This window comes from Trypanosoma melophagium (assembly GCF_022059095.1).
Source record: "Trypanosoma melophagium isolate St. Kilda chromosome Unknown ctg36segment0, whole genome shotgun sequence".
NCBI classification, from domain to species: Eukaryota; Euglenozoa; class Kinetoplastea; order Trypanosomatida; family Trypanosomatidae; genus Trypanosoma; species Trypanosoma melophagium.
Genome location: NW_027125173.1, coordinates 67,359 through 80,647, shown reverse-complemented (window position 1 = coordinate 80,647; position 13,289 = coordinate 67,359). Strand labels below are relative to the sequence as shown.

The following is a 13,289-nucleotide window of genomic DNA, read 5'->3' as shown; positions in this document are numbered from 1 at the left end:
TCATGTGAAGGTGTTGCTACACATAAAAGGGGGAACTCTTCGCCCGTTTATTTCTGTTTTTTGTTAAAAAAAAAACAAGATGATGAACCGCTCTTTTTACTATTTCCTCTCTATATATTCGGAGAGAAATAGAGAGAGAAAAAGAGGGCGTAAATTCAATTGCAGAGTCATATTCTGTAGCATATTTTCTTTCTTATCAGTTGATTTATTTTCCTTTCTTTCTTTTCTTTTTTTTTTGTCATTTAAAATTGGGATCTCTCCCTCTATTTCTGTGATTCTCACGGGATCACAGGATCAATTGTCGAATGACAAGCATTGAGCAGATTGAGATTAGCGGAGTGCGCAGCTTCGATCCCAATCCCGCCCACCGCCAGAGAATTGTCTTTCAGAAGCCACTCACTGTTATTCTTGGAAAGAATGGCGCCGGCAAGACTACCATCATTGAAGCACTGTTAAATGCGTGCACAGGACAAATGCCTCCGGGTAGTGGATCTGAGAAGAGTTCCTTCATTTACGATCCAAAAGTGATGGGAGAGACTGATGTAAAGGCACAAATTCGTCTTCTCTTCACAGGCAGAGGTGGAAAGGTTATGCAGGTGATACGCTCCTTTCAGGCTCTCCGTGCTCGCAGTAAAACAACCTTCGCCACACTAGACAACACAGTAGCGTATCAAGATCCACAAACAGGAAAAGTAGTGTCTAATACATATCGTGCAAGTGACGTGGATCGTGCGGTTCCAGAAATGCTCGGTGTATCTCCTGCAGTACTTGAACATGTTATATTTTGTCATCAAGAGGATGGAAATTGGCCACTCGCACCGCCAAAGGATGTTAAGAAAATATTTGATGACATCTTTGCAGCGACGCGGTATGTACTTGCACTAGATCGTTTACGAGAAAACAGTAAGGAATTTCGTCGTCAACAAAAGGAACATGAAGCTAATTTAATGGCTTTACGTGAACACAGAGATCAGGCAGAACAACTGACACGTGATATCACAGCAAAGGAAGAATCTATAAAGACGATTCAGTTAAGAGCCAAATCTTTAGAACCACAGTTAAAAAAGTTACACACTGTGGCTGCTGCTTTAAGTTCTGTGGAGCAAAATGCCGAAAACTTATCGAGAGAGGCGGCTATTATTCAAGGTCGTATAGAAGAAAGACAACAATCTGTTAATCGAGCAAATCTTCCATTACCTACACAAACACTTGAGGAATTTCTAGAGCTTAAACGAGGTTTTGCTGAACATGTTAATAAACTTGAAACGGAGGCTTTGCAAAAGTCAAAATTACTTGAACAGGTAGAGGAAAAATGGCATAGGTATGAAGAGGAAGTTGCAAATCTTCGCACTACGATTCACTTTTTTGAGCAGCAAGAGAAACAACATGCACAAAATTGTACTATACTTCGAGAAATAGTAAATGATGTGGCAAAAGATTTCGTTTTAAAGGAAAATGATATTATAAATGAATCTACACTACAACGCATTACAGATCATGTTAATAAGGAGTTACAAAACTCAATTCAAGAGCGTGAATCTCTGTTAAAAGAAATTGATGCCAAAAGTAAACTTGTTGAAGAAGAGCAAACTGCTGCACTTCGTACTATGGATGCGGATAATAAAGAGAAGGAGATGAAGGAAGAACAGTTAAAGCATATACAAGAACGTATTAACGAAACACAAGAAGCACTTCGTAAACTTCAACCTCATGCTAACACCACACAACTTGAGACACTGCAAAAAACAATTCATGGTTTAGAAGAACGAGTAAAAGCTGTAGAAGAACTAAAGAAAAAAGGTGAAAACTATAAACAACGACATGATATATTGCAAAAACTAGAAACCCAGAATCGTATTGTTGCTGAATTACGACAACAATTATCCAGACATAAACAACTTTCAACTGGGGAGGCAGAAATGAATTTACTTCGTGCTCAAATTGAAGAAAAACAAAAAAGATTAGATACAGGACTTCAAGAAACTGTTATACCAGCATTATCAATATTTGGCTATGATGTAACAGATGGATCTACATTGGCGCAGGTATCTTTACTAACTGAGAAATTACGTGATCAACGAGCAGAATCACTTCGTATAATTCATGTAGAACATGGCGAAATTGATCGTCAAATAGCCGTATTACAACAAAAACAGTCTCAATTAATGAATGATATTGTGCGAAATGATTCGGAACTTCAACGCAAACGAAATATTTGTACAGAAGTTCTTGGGAATGGTGTTAATGTAGACCAGTTTGAGACGATTCTTCATAATGCACGTGAAGCATTACAGAATGCAAGTCACCGAAGTCATGCATTGGAGGCAATGACGATGTGTTATGCAAACTTTGTGGAAGTAGCAAAGATAGAGAAGAAGTGTCCTGTGTGCGACAGAGAGTTTTCTGATGATAAGGCATTAACAAGTTTTGTAGATCTTAACAAGGTTCAACAACAGACATCACCTGAAAATGTTGAAAAGGCAAGATTGGAGACTATGGAAGCACAAGAGAAAGTACGTCGTTTAGAAGCAATTGAAACTCATGTACATGATGTGAGACGAATTGTATCCAATTCCCCTGGTTTAAAACAGTCACTTTCATCTTTAAATGATGAACTTGCTAATAAAAAGGCACTCTTAGAAGATGTAGAACGTAAACGAGAAGTTATGGAGGATCAGATGAAAAATGTACAAGAAATTGTACGAGGTGTAACCGATTTAAATGCTATTGCGGGAGAAATGTATTCTCTTCGACAACATCTTCTTCGTAGAGAGAGTTCTATGAAAGAAATACAAACAGTTACTCTGACTAATGAAGCTAATAACGTTAAAGATTCTTCAAAAACGTATGAAGAACTTTCCGCCGAGTATGAAAATGCAAACGCAGAGTTATACCGTCTTAATGTGTTATTAAATGAGGTTCAAAGACGTGAAGATGGTGAATCTGATCAAGCTGCTGCTAATGAACTTAGTGTGAAAAGAGCAGAGTACTATCAACTGGAGATGAAACTTATACGACAAGGGGAACTAGAGGAGGTGCTTACACGGTGTCGAAAAGAATCAGATGGTTACAGAGAACGTATCGCTACTATAGACAGAAAGAGGATAGAACTACAAGTTCAACTAAATAATTTTAATGACCTTTTAAATAAAATTCAACAAGAACGTCAAGAGACAGAAAATGCTTCAAAGCAAGGTCGTCTTGGGAAAATAGAGGAGTCACTTCGTATGTTGTCAAATATCTTGCCTAAAGTACGTGATTACATTGTATCACAGCATGGTGAACAAGTGTTAATGACACGTGAAAAATTATACACTGCTGAAGTAGCTAGTGCAGCTGCATCAGATGAAGTTAAACAGTTACGTACTTCTATTCAAGAGGCACGATCGGTGGTGGATAAACAGTACCAGCATGCAGCAGAGATGGAAAAACAGATTGATATACTAGAGAAACTCAAGTGGATCACAGAGGATCAAGCACGATTAAAAGAGATTGAAAAGACACTTGCAGATCTCAAAAAGAAGGAACTGTTTGGTGTGGAGGAAGTACTTGGTAGTGATGTTGTGGCGCGTGAAATTGTTCCACGAATTCGAGAACTCATTCGCAGTAAAGTGAGTGAATTAGAACGTTCCCGTGCACAACAGGAAGGTAATATGGAGGCCATGCTGCAAGATGTTGTACGACTTAAGAGTCAACTTGCACAAGAGAAGTATAAGGATGTGGAGAAGCGTTATCGTTCTACCTTTCTGCGGGTGCAGACTACAGAAATTGCGGTGGCCGACATTGAGAAGTACTACCGTGCGCTAGAGAAGGCTGTGCAGTCGTATCATCAGGAAAAAATTGCACAAGTTAATCACATTCTCGCCGATCTATGGCGACAGACATATAAGGGAAGTGATATCGACACTGTTGAACTCCGCTCAGAGGATGATGCCACATCCACTACAACTCGCCGCAGTTACAGTTATCGTGTAGTGATGAAGCGGGGAAATAGTGAGATGGATATGCGGGGTCGCTGCAGTGCTGGACAGAAAGTACTCGCCGCCGTGCTAATTCGACTCGCACTGAGTGAGGCGTTTTGTTGTGATTGTGGTATTCTCGCATTAGATGAGCCAACCACAAACCTTGATGAGGATAACGCCCGCTCACTCGCTGAGTCACTGCGTCTGCTTATTGATAATCATCGTAGTGTTAAGCATTTTCAACTCATTGTTATTACACATGATGAACAGTTTGTGCGGGCACTTGGGGGACAGGCGTTAGATACCTTTTACTACATACATAAAGACAGAGAAGGTGCCTTTTCTGTTATTGAGGAGAGAACCTTTGATCAACTGTTTGCTGCATAAGAAGAAGACAGAGTGTGATTTTCACACAAAGTAAAGTAAAAGGTACAAAGAAAAAAAAAAAGAACGGGAGTGCAATCCCAAGAATGGGGAAAGAGAAAGAAAAAAAAATAGCCAGCTATTGTTCTTACAAAGCATAGACACAGATTGAAGATGGAGAATAAAAAAAAAGAAGATAAAGAAAGAAGATTTATATTCTTTTAAAATAACGTTGCACTTGTATTATTATTCAGTTTTGAGTAATGCTTCCTTTTTTCTAGTAAGTATGACAATATTTTGCCCCTTTTTTTTCCTTTATTTATTTGTTTTCCATTATTACAAGAAACAAGACCAATAAGGGGAGAGAGAAAGAGAGGTTGAGTGTGTAAGTATAAAGAGAAGCGGGGCCACTCGTGTTTTTTTTTTATTTTTTTTATATTATTTTTGGTCTTAAAGAGATGAAGAAAACAGAAGGAGGAAAACTCGTAGAGGATTTCATTGCTCTCCCGAAAGGACCCAAATCCGATTGGAAAGCATCGGACTTTGAATTTCTGCATAAACTTGGCGGTGGTAATTACGGTGATGTTTATCTTGCTTCTGTGCGCGATTGTAATTTTGTCTGCGCTATTAAGAAACTTTCTATTAAAAAACTCGCAGAGTTTGACATTGTCACACAATTACGACGCGAGATTGAAATTGCATTTCATACCCGTCATAAGTATCTCCTACGCACGTTTGGATACTTTTTTGATGAAACAGACATGTATCTTATTTTAGAACCCTGCAGTAATGGTATGCTGTATACGGAACTCAATCGCGTTAAGTGTTTTCCACCACCCACAGCCGCACGATATGTGGCACAACTCGCAGAGGCACTTCTTTACTTGCACCAGCATCACATTCTTCATCGTGATATTAAACCAGAAAATATTCTCCTCGATCATAAACAAAATATCAAACTTGCAGACTTTGGATGGTCCGTGCATGATCCTAATAATCGTCGAAAAACATCATGTGGTACTCCGGAGTATTTTCCACCAGAAATTGTTGGACGTCAGGCGTATGATATGAGTGCCGATCTCTGGTGTCTTGGTATTTTCTGCTATGAGTTGTTGGTTGGAAAAACACCATTTGTGGGTAAAGATACGGAACAGATATGTAAAAAGATTCACTCTATGCAGTACGCCATACCAGATACTATACCACCAGAAGCGAAAGATTTAATTTCAAGTCTTTTATTACGTGATGGGGGGAAACGATTGGGACTGCATCGTGTTGTGAATCATCCTTTTCTGCTCAAGTATTATTATCTGCCAAATGGAATAGAGCCGCCTACTGGCAAACGCGCACGTGGTGTTGCGGATAATTCTGGTGGAAAAGAAAACTAACTTTTTTTTCTTTATGATGTTATTATTCTTGTTAGTTTTCTTTTTTACTTTTTTTACTTATCTTATTCTCCCTACTCAGTTATATCTCTCTTTGTTTCTGTGTGTCTCACTTAGATTTTGTTATAGATATCTGAATACGTTAAGTTTGTTATTAGAGAGAAAAAGTGGGAGCATATCACTCTTTTTATTTTTGTGTTTCTCTAAAAAGTTCAGAATGAAAAGTGAAGAAACGAAATTTTTATGTTAGATACTTTTCACCCACCTCATTTTCCTTACTTTATTATTATTATCATTATTATTATTATTATATTTGTTTTTTTCTTTTTTGTTTACGATAATCACTTTCTTGAGCTTGTTAAAATTCTTTCTTTCTTTCTTTTCTTTCTTGTTTTTTGGTTGAAATTACGTTTATATGTGTACCTTTACTTCCATGTGAGAGCCGGAGAGTAAAAAAAGAGTAATCAATAGTTTCGAAAAACGAGATTGTGCCATATATATATATATATATATATACGCTATGGAGTATTCTGGAAATGCACTTTCTCCTGCTGAGGTGGAGATACTCGTGCAGCAGCTAAAGCCAATTCCTATTGAACGTGTTGGCACGGCGGAATGGAAAGAACAACGAGAGGCAATTGAACGGCTTAACATGTGTACGCACAGTAATGCTGTACAAAAGAAAGATGACCCCGTAAAGGCATTCCTTATAGAACACGAGAAGTTACCAGTACTTCTGCATGAGTTACTTGTCATGGAAGTGTGGCGTCAACGTGTATTACCGTTAGTAGTCGACGTGATGGCACAGAACCCCACGGCGATGTATATGTATGTGTACTATGAGATGGTACTATTAAATCTCTTTGAGTGTATTGCCTTTCATGAAGAGGTGGTGGAAGCCCTAGATGAGGATATATTGGAATTGCTCAGTTATTGCTGGCGGCAGGTCTCCCGTCTGTTCGCCGAGAAGGATCTCAATAAGGCCCGCACACAACCCACACCACAGGAAATACAAGAGGAAAGTCCCAAACAACATGTGGAGCGACAATTAGAGCATCAGCGTATCCAACGTGCCATGACGTCGCTCTCTATATTGTGGTTTATCATTGATCGTCTCTCCCAACTTCCACTGGCTGTTTCTACTGCTGTATTTATTCAACACGATCTCGTCCTTGGTCTTGCAGAGGTCGTTATGCTACAACCATGGCTGCGGCGGGGCACGGCAGGCATTCTGCAGAAATACACCGCCGGCGAATACAAAAACGTTACCCCGTCGGATGCTCTTATCGTTTGCACACCGGAGGCCCACACGTGGTTTGCACTACATAAACTGTTGTGTGATCCGGAATGTCGACGACGTTATCCCTACACGCAAAGCACAAAGGAACTCATTCTGCGTATTCGTCGTTTTCTTAATGATACACTGGTGGATCAAATTCCAGCCCTCACAAGTCTACAGCGGGCGTTGGAGGAACTCGCACTCCTGCAGCCGCCAAGTGGAACAGAAGCGAAGTTTAAGAGTTCGCTGATCATTGAACAAGTACCACGCATCATGACAGCAATTGAGACAGCCCGCAAGAATCGTTGGGAAGATATCGTCGAGACGTTTAGAGTTATGCTGCAGGATCCGCGAATGCGAACTGAGGATGCTATGCGTATGGCGGGGATTTTTGACGAAATGTTTGCAGAACAACAACAACAACAACAAGAAAAACAACAACAACTGCAAGGGAAACTGAAAGCATAGAGGAGAGAAAGAAGTAGAAAAATGACGATGCTCTGCCACTTGTGTATGTGGCTTATGACTATTTCTTTTTTTTTTTTGCACAATTTATCCTTTTTTTTTTGGTTAGATTTCTTGTCCATACAATTTCTGATTTCCTTTTTCTTTTTTTGTGTCGTAATGTCTCATCAATGACTCTTTCTTTCTTTCTTTCTTCTTGGCGTAACAGGTACACAGTAGTAATAGGCCTGCGTTAGTAATAACATGGAATGAGAAGATATTGTGATTTTTTTATAGTTATCCTTATCCCTGTCTGACGATATGAAGGCTGTGTGTGTCTGTGTGTATATATGCACATCCAGATAAGAATGGGTGAATAACTGGAATACCACAATATTCGACTTTGTTTGAATGATAAACTCTTTCCAACTGAGTTCTATTCATATATATGTGTCTGTAGTTATTTGCTAACTGATTTTATTTTGAGTAACTTGAATGCTATTGGAGTTTGAACGGAAAACAGTTCTTACATCTCAAGGTAATGTTTTTGGCTTGGCATTTTATTATTTCTATAATGGATCTTGTTCAGAAGATATGCGTTTTCCCTTTATTCTGTTTTCCTGTTCTCTCTATTTGTTTCTTTTTGTTTTTCCTGCGCAGTAGGTAAACATTCCGCGTATTGTTTTGATGTTTTTATTTGATTATTTTCTTTGACAAAACATGACTCTATTAAAAGGAGAACAATAAGGAAAGAAAACGTTACAGGACCGTATGTGTATCCTCTATATCTCTTATTGTTGTATATATCTTCAGTTTTACTTATGTTGATTAAAATAAACTCTTACTTTTTTTTTTGTTTCGTATATCACACAAGTCCTTTTCTTCTATACTCTTCTCCTTGTTCTTTTCCATTATTTCTTCATACATTGAATATAGGAAGAAGTAGCAGTAACTGCAATACGTGGCAAGGAGTCCTTCCCTCCCCATTTTCTTTCTTTCCTTTTTTTTTGCGTGCATACGAACGCAGAGAACTTCTCCCCTATATATATATATATATATAATTCAGTTTACCTTGTGTCTGTATTCTAACGGGCGGCCACAGGTAAAAGGAAGAAGGAAAAATAAAAACTGGGAAGAAAGAAGAAAGAAACAACGCGGAAATAGGTGTGCGTAAAGTAAAGTGGAAAAAGCACACCCAAGTTGACTTTTTTGAATAAAACACAAAAAGGGGAAACTGAAAACAAGGACGAAAAGCGACGAGAAGCGAAAAAACAAAAAAACAAAACAAAGGGTATCCCATTACCAAAGCGAAAAAACCAAAAAAGAAAAAGGAGACGTTCGTATATATTAATATTCCCAACATAAGTACGGGAATATAAGAGAACAATACAAAGTGAACAGTGGCTGTTCTTAAGAAAAAGAAAAACACACAAACACACACACACACACACACAAAAAAAAAAAAAAAACACCCCCAAGTGTGTAACCCCCGCTAATGAGTGAGGAAAATTGCTTAGAGTTCCCATCCTTTGAGGCCTTTGACGCGGAGGACCGCCCCCCACCGCCGTCGGAAGAAGAATACCCCATTGGCTGCGAAGTGGAACTTGTCGATATCGGCCCCGCCCGCATTGCCCAAACCGATGAATTGTGGGAGCCGTTCATGGATGATTTCTTCAACGGCGTTAGTGGCGGTGGTCGGCGGCAGGTGCGTGTGGTGCGGCATCAGGGCGATTACACGTTTGTGGTCTGCGATACGGATCCGGAGATGATTATTGGCTGCACACTTTACCGTGCCTGTCTGAGTGAGCCAAAGGTGCGTTTTAAAAAGTACATTCCACATCAGAAGTCGGAAACCAACATTCCTGCGATAACAACGGATGATTGGGAGAAAGAAGGGGATAATTTACTTGAGGTGTTTGACAATACAAATGAGGAGGTGGATCGTGATATGGGAGCTCACAGAATGAGTGGATCAAGGGGGGTTAGTCCAACCGATCCACTAGGGTTAAATAAGAAAGGCTCTCAACGTGCCGCCACTCTATTGGATACGGCTCATCGACCTCAAGTAATGGAGGGAGATAGTAGACCAAAAAAATCAAAGGTAGATAATGTTAATTTGTCGCGAAGAAAGTATAACTATGCTATGAAAAAGGGTTATGAAGCTTTAACGAGTGAAAATTACACCACATCAGTTTATTATTATAACAAAGCGTTAAAGTACGCTGATGATGGTGGTGTAAAGGTTTTTTCAAATCGTTCTGTGGCATTTTTAGGATTAAGAAATACAGAGGCGGCTTTTAATGATGCTATGCGTGTTATTGAACTACGACCTCAGAGTATTTTGGGATATGTGCGTGCTGGTAATACATTACGAGGTATGAATAAGTTTGAGGATGCACGATTCTACTATGAAAAGGCTCTTGAGATTGAACCTGATAATGAAACACTTAAGTTTCTTATTAAGAGTGATACTTTAATGATGATATACGCTTCTAAAGTTGAACATCGAAGAGTAGCAAATGTTACATTAGACAAAGAAACTATGAATGTTATTCTTGTTTCTAAAAGAGATCTTGTAACAGGTGCAACGGCATGGGCAGAAACCACAAATTCAGTAACCTTATTGGGTGGTATCAGTTTTAATGATGATGATATAACTGGTAGTAGTGGGAAATCTCTACCTATTTGTGGTCGCTGTAATCGTCCTTTAACTCGAATAGAAGATTTTTGTAAGAGTCTTCCAGAACTAGATCCCTCACTTATTGCAAAAATGTACCATGATCCTACTATTGTAGAATGTAATGGTCGTTGTGGTGTATTATACTGTTCTGAAAGTTGTCGAAGTAAAGCATGGGCAGGACATCATTGGGTAGAATGTAAAAATAATGGGAAATGGTCTGACGCATTTCGTAAATTACCTACTCTTTTGAAAAGTTTTGTGGATGATCATAAGATCACGGAGAGTAGAAAGCGTCATGCAAATTCAGCTGGTAGTAATCGTACTTCATTAATGAATACCACTAGTAATACTACTAATATTCCCATTGTACATGATACTATTAATATTGTTGTACGTCGTGTTCTTCTCGCATGTCGAATGCTGGCATGCATTGTTAGCAATGGACGTCCATTACCCGATGCTGTTCAAATTTATGAGTGGATGTTGCCACAGGAGGATAAACACCGTGGTGGTCTTAAGAAAAACAGTACGAATTTAACAGAAAAAGTCATTAGTGGTAAAATACTGACTTCTGTACACACCATATTACAAGAATGCTTTAGCAAAGAAGAGCACGAACACTTAACCTTTAACTTTTTCCTCCGCTGCTATGAACATGCCCGAGATAATAGTGTTCGTGTGCGTATTTCTCTCTGGCCAAGTATTCAGCAAAAGGCGGAGAGTTATATCGAACTATTTAAAATACGAGGCCTCGAAAGTAACACTTCTCCACCTAGTAACAGTGCTAATAATAGTAATAGTAATATTAATAATAATAGTAATAGTAAGATTAATAATAATAGTAATAGTGCTATTGCAGTGGCGGGGTGTACGGCGGCGGAGTCGCGGATGACGGAGTTGGAGAATATTGTCGCCACACCCGCAGAATCCGTCGCGGGTTATTTTGAATGTTTGGCATTATTTGAAGTCTTTGCATTAACTTTTCAACCACAACAACAACAACAATACCATCATCAATCACAACAATCTCAACAAGAAAAAAGAAAACATCAACATCAGCAGGGAGGTGTGGAAGAACAGAGGGAGGAGGAAAATATATTACCGCGGTATAATGTATCCGTGCGGCCTGCAATTGAGGCTGCCACCGTCATTCACGTGGTCGTAATGGATAATATTGCGAAAGGCGAACAATTAACGGCCGATCGTGCAGTGAATGCATTCATTGTATAACTGATTCTTTATCTATCTATCTACGTTTGCGTATATACTTATGTAAAATGCAATGAGAAAAAAACGAAATAAAGCGCAAGTGAAGCAATGAAATAAGCGAAACCAGGGAGAAAACAAGAATGGTGAAAGGAATAATAATTATGTATTCAAAAGGGACCAAAAAAAAAAAGAAAGCGAAAAATTAGACAAAGGAACAAGTTAAAATGCTAGGAATTGAGGCAGAAAAGATACGTCTGTAAGAAGAAAGATAGAGAGAAAGATATACGTTTTTCTTTCTTTCTTTCCTTTTCTCTCTCTCTCTCTCTGATTGTATATATTTCGTTCTTCATTATTCCATTTTCACCTTTTTTTGATCTTTTTTTTTCTTTTGTTTTTCTGTTTTCCCCTCTCTACGCGTAATGTATGCTCTCCACTCGCGCTGGATATACTGTATTCCTTTGATGATATCATTTTCCCTTTTGGTTTCCTTTATTATTATTATTATTATTATTATTATTATTATTATTATTGTTATCTTTTTTTCTTTCTGATTCAAGTTTCGTTCTCTTTCTTTTAGTCTCGTTCATTTTTTTTTTGTTTTTGCTAACTGTAAATGGTTTTATTTCTGCACTTGCGAATTCTCCTACGATTTTTATGATTATGATCATGGGTGTGATAACTATTATTATCATTACAACTATTACGATCATGAACTCAATTACCGTTTATTATTATTATTATTATTATTATTATTATTATTATTATTATTATTATTATTATTATTATTATTATTATTATTGTTTTTATTATTATTATTTTTAAAGGACACCGGGGATGCCTGCTTGTTAATGCTTGCCAGTGCTTTTTTTTTCTGTTCGCTTTATTATTATTATTGTTAGTGCTCATTTGTGTGTCTATATGTATGACAGCAAAATCGGTGTACTCTACGAGGGTGGGATAGATAGAATGAAGTATATATATATATATATTTCTCTATGCGTTTATTCCCATCTTTTTTTTTTGTGTCTTCTTTTTTCTTCGTGTGAGTCCATATTTATATTATATAATCTTCAATTTCAATGGTTTTTGTTTTTTCAACAGTTAAGTGGTACTCCAACAGGTACACGCAATAAGAGAGAATGTATAATACGAAATTATATATATATATATATATATATATATATATATATAGCAAATCAAGAACAAAAGTAGAAGAAAAAGACACAAACAAATAAACAAAGAGAAAAACAGAAAATAAAAACGGGACAGAGATCAAGTGAAGTGCCATCATCACACATAACACAAATATGTCTCTCTATATATGTTTCCTCTTTTTTTCTTTTTTTTGCCTCTTGTTCTATTCTGTTTTGTTATTTCTTGCTTTCCTTCTTTTTTCGTGTATGTATGAAAGTTTTATTCCATAACTCCAAATATCTTTCTTTTTTGCTTGCTTTATTATTATTTTTTGTTTTTTGTTGTTCTCTGATGTTTTCTTTTTTTCTTCCTTCCTTCCCGTGTATGTGATTGTACGTGCAGATGGCATAATACGTGGGAAGAGACAAAAAGAAGAAAATTTCATATATATATATATATATATATATATATATATATTGAATGAAGATGAAAATGAAATTTCAACACTAGCGCAAAGAAGAAGGAAAATAAGAAAAAGAGAGAAGTATGTAAACTAAAGAAAAGAAGAGAAATTACTAAAAAAACTGCTTTAACACGAGAGACGTATTTTGGGTTTTTCAGAAACATCGTTTCGGATAGGCCATACAAGTATTTATATACAATATATACCAAATATAGAAATAGATAAAGCAAATAAAATTAAAGAAGTAAGTAACAGTATGCATGTATGTATGTAAATATGCATCTATATACTTTTACCTCATGTAGTGAGTTTCTTTTTTTTTTTTTTTTTTTGGCATCCACGGCACCAAGGAAGCGATTCATACCCCAAC

General features: G+C 37.4%; 4 protein-coding genes across 4 annotated transcripts; all 4 read left to right on the top strand.

The window, feature by feature from the left end:
• Positions 1–305: 305 nt before the first annotated feature.
• On the top strand, positions 306–4,349 carry LSM04_007548 (Rad50/SbcC-type AAA domain; the record flags this gene model as incomplete). Its single annotated transcript, XM_067330643.1, has 1 exon — positions 306–4,349. One exon carries the CDS (start codon positions 306–308, stop codon positions 4,347–4,349), a length of 4,044 nt encoding a protein of 1,347 aa, XP_067188574.1.
• Positions 4,350–4,783: 434 nt separating this feature from the next.
• Positions 4,784–5,713, top strand: LSM04_006628 (Protein kinase domain; the record flags this gene model as incomplete). Its single annotated transcript, XM_067330642.1, has 1 exon — positions 4,784–5,713. One exon carries the CDS (start codon positions 4,784–4,786, stop codon positions 5,711–5,713), a length of 930 nt encoding a protein of 309 aa, XP_067188561.1.
• A 517-nt stretch (positions 5,714–6,230) lies between these two features.
• Positions 6,231–7,457, top strand: LSM04_001655 (uncharacterized protein; the record flags this gene model as incomplete). Its single annotated transcript, XM_067330641.1, has 1 exon — positions 6,231–7,457. One exon carries the CDS (start codon positions 6,231–6,233, stop codon positions 7,455–7,457), a length of 1,227 nt encoding a protein of 408 aa, XP_067188506.1.
• Positions 7,458–8,928: 1,471 nt separating this feature from the next.
• Positions 8,929–11,343, top strand: LSM04_004872 (Tetratricopeptide repeat 2; the record flags this gene model as incomplete). Its single annotated transcript, XM_067330640.1, has 1 exon — positions 8,929–11,343. One exon carries the CDS (start codon positions 8,929–8,931, stop codon positions 11,341–11,343), a length of 2,415 nt encoding a protein of 804 aa, XP_067188540.1.
• Between the last annotated feature and the right edge of the window lie 1,946 nt (positions 11,344–13,289).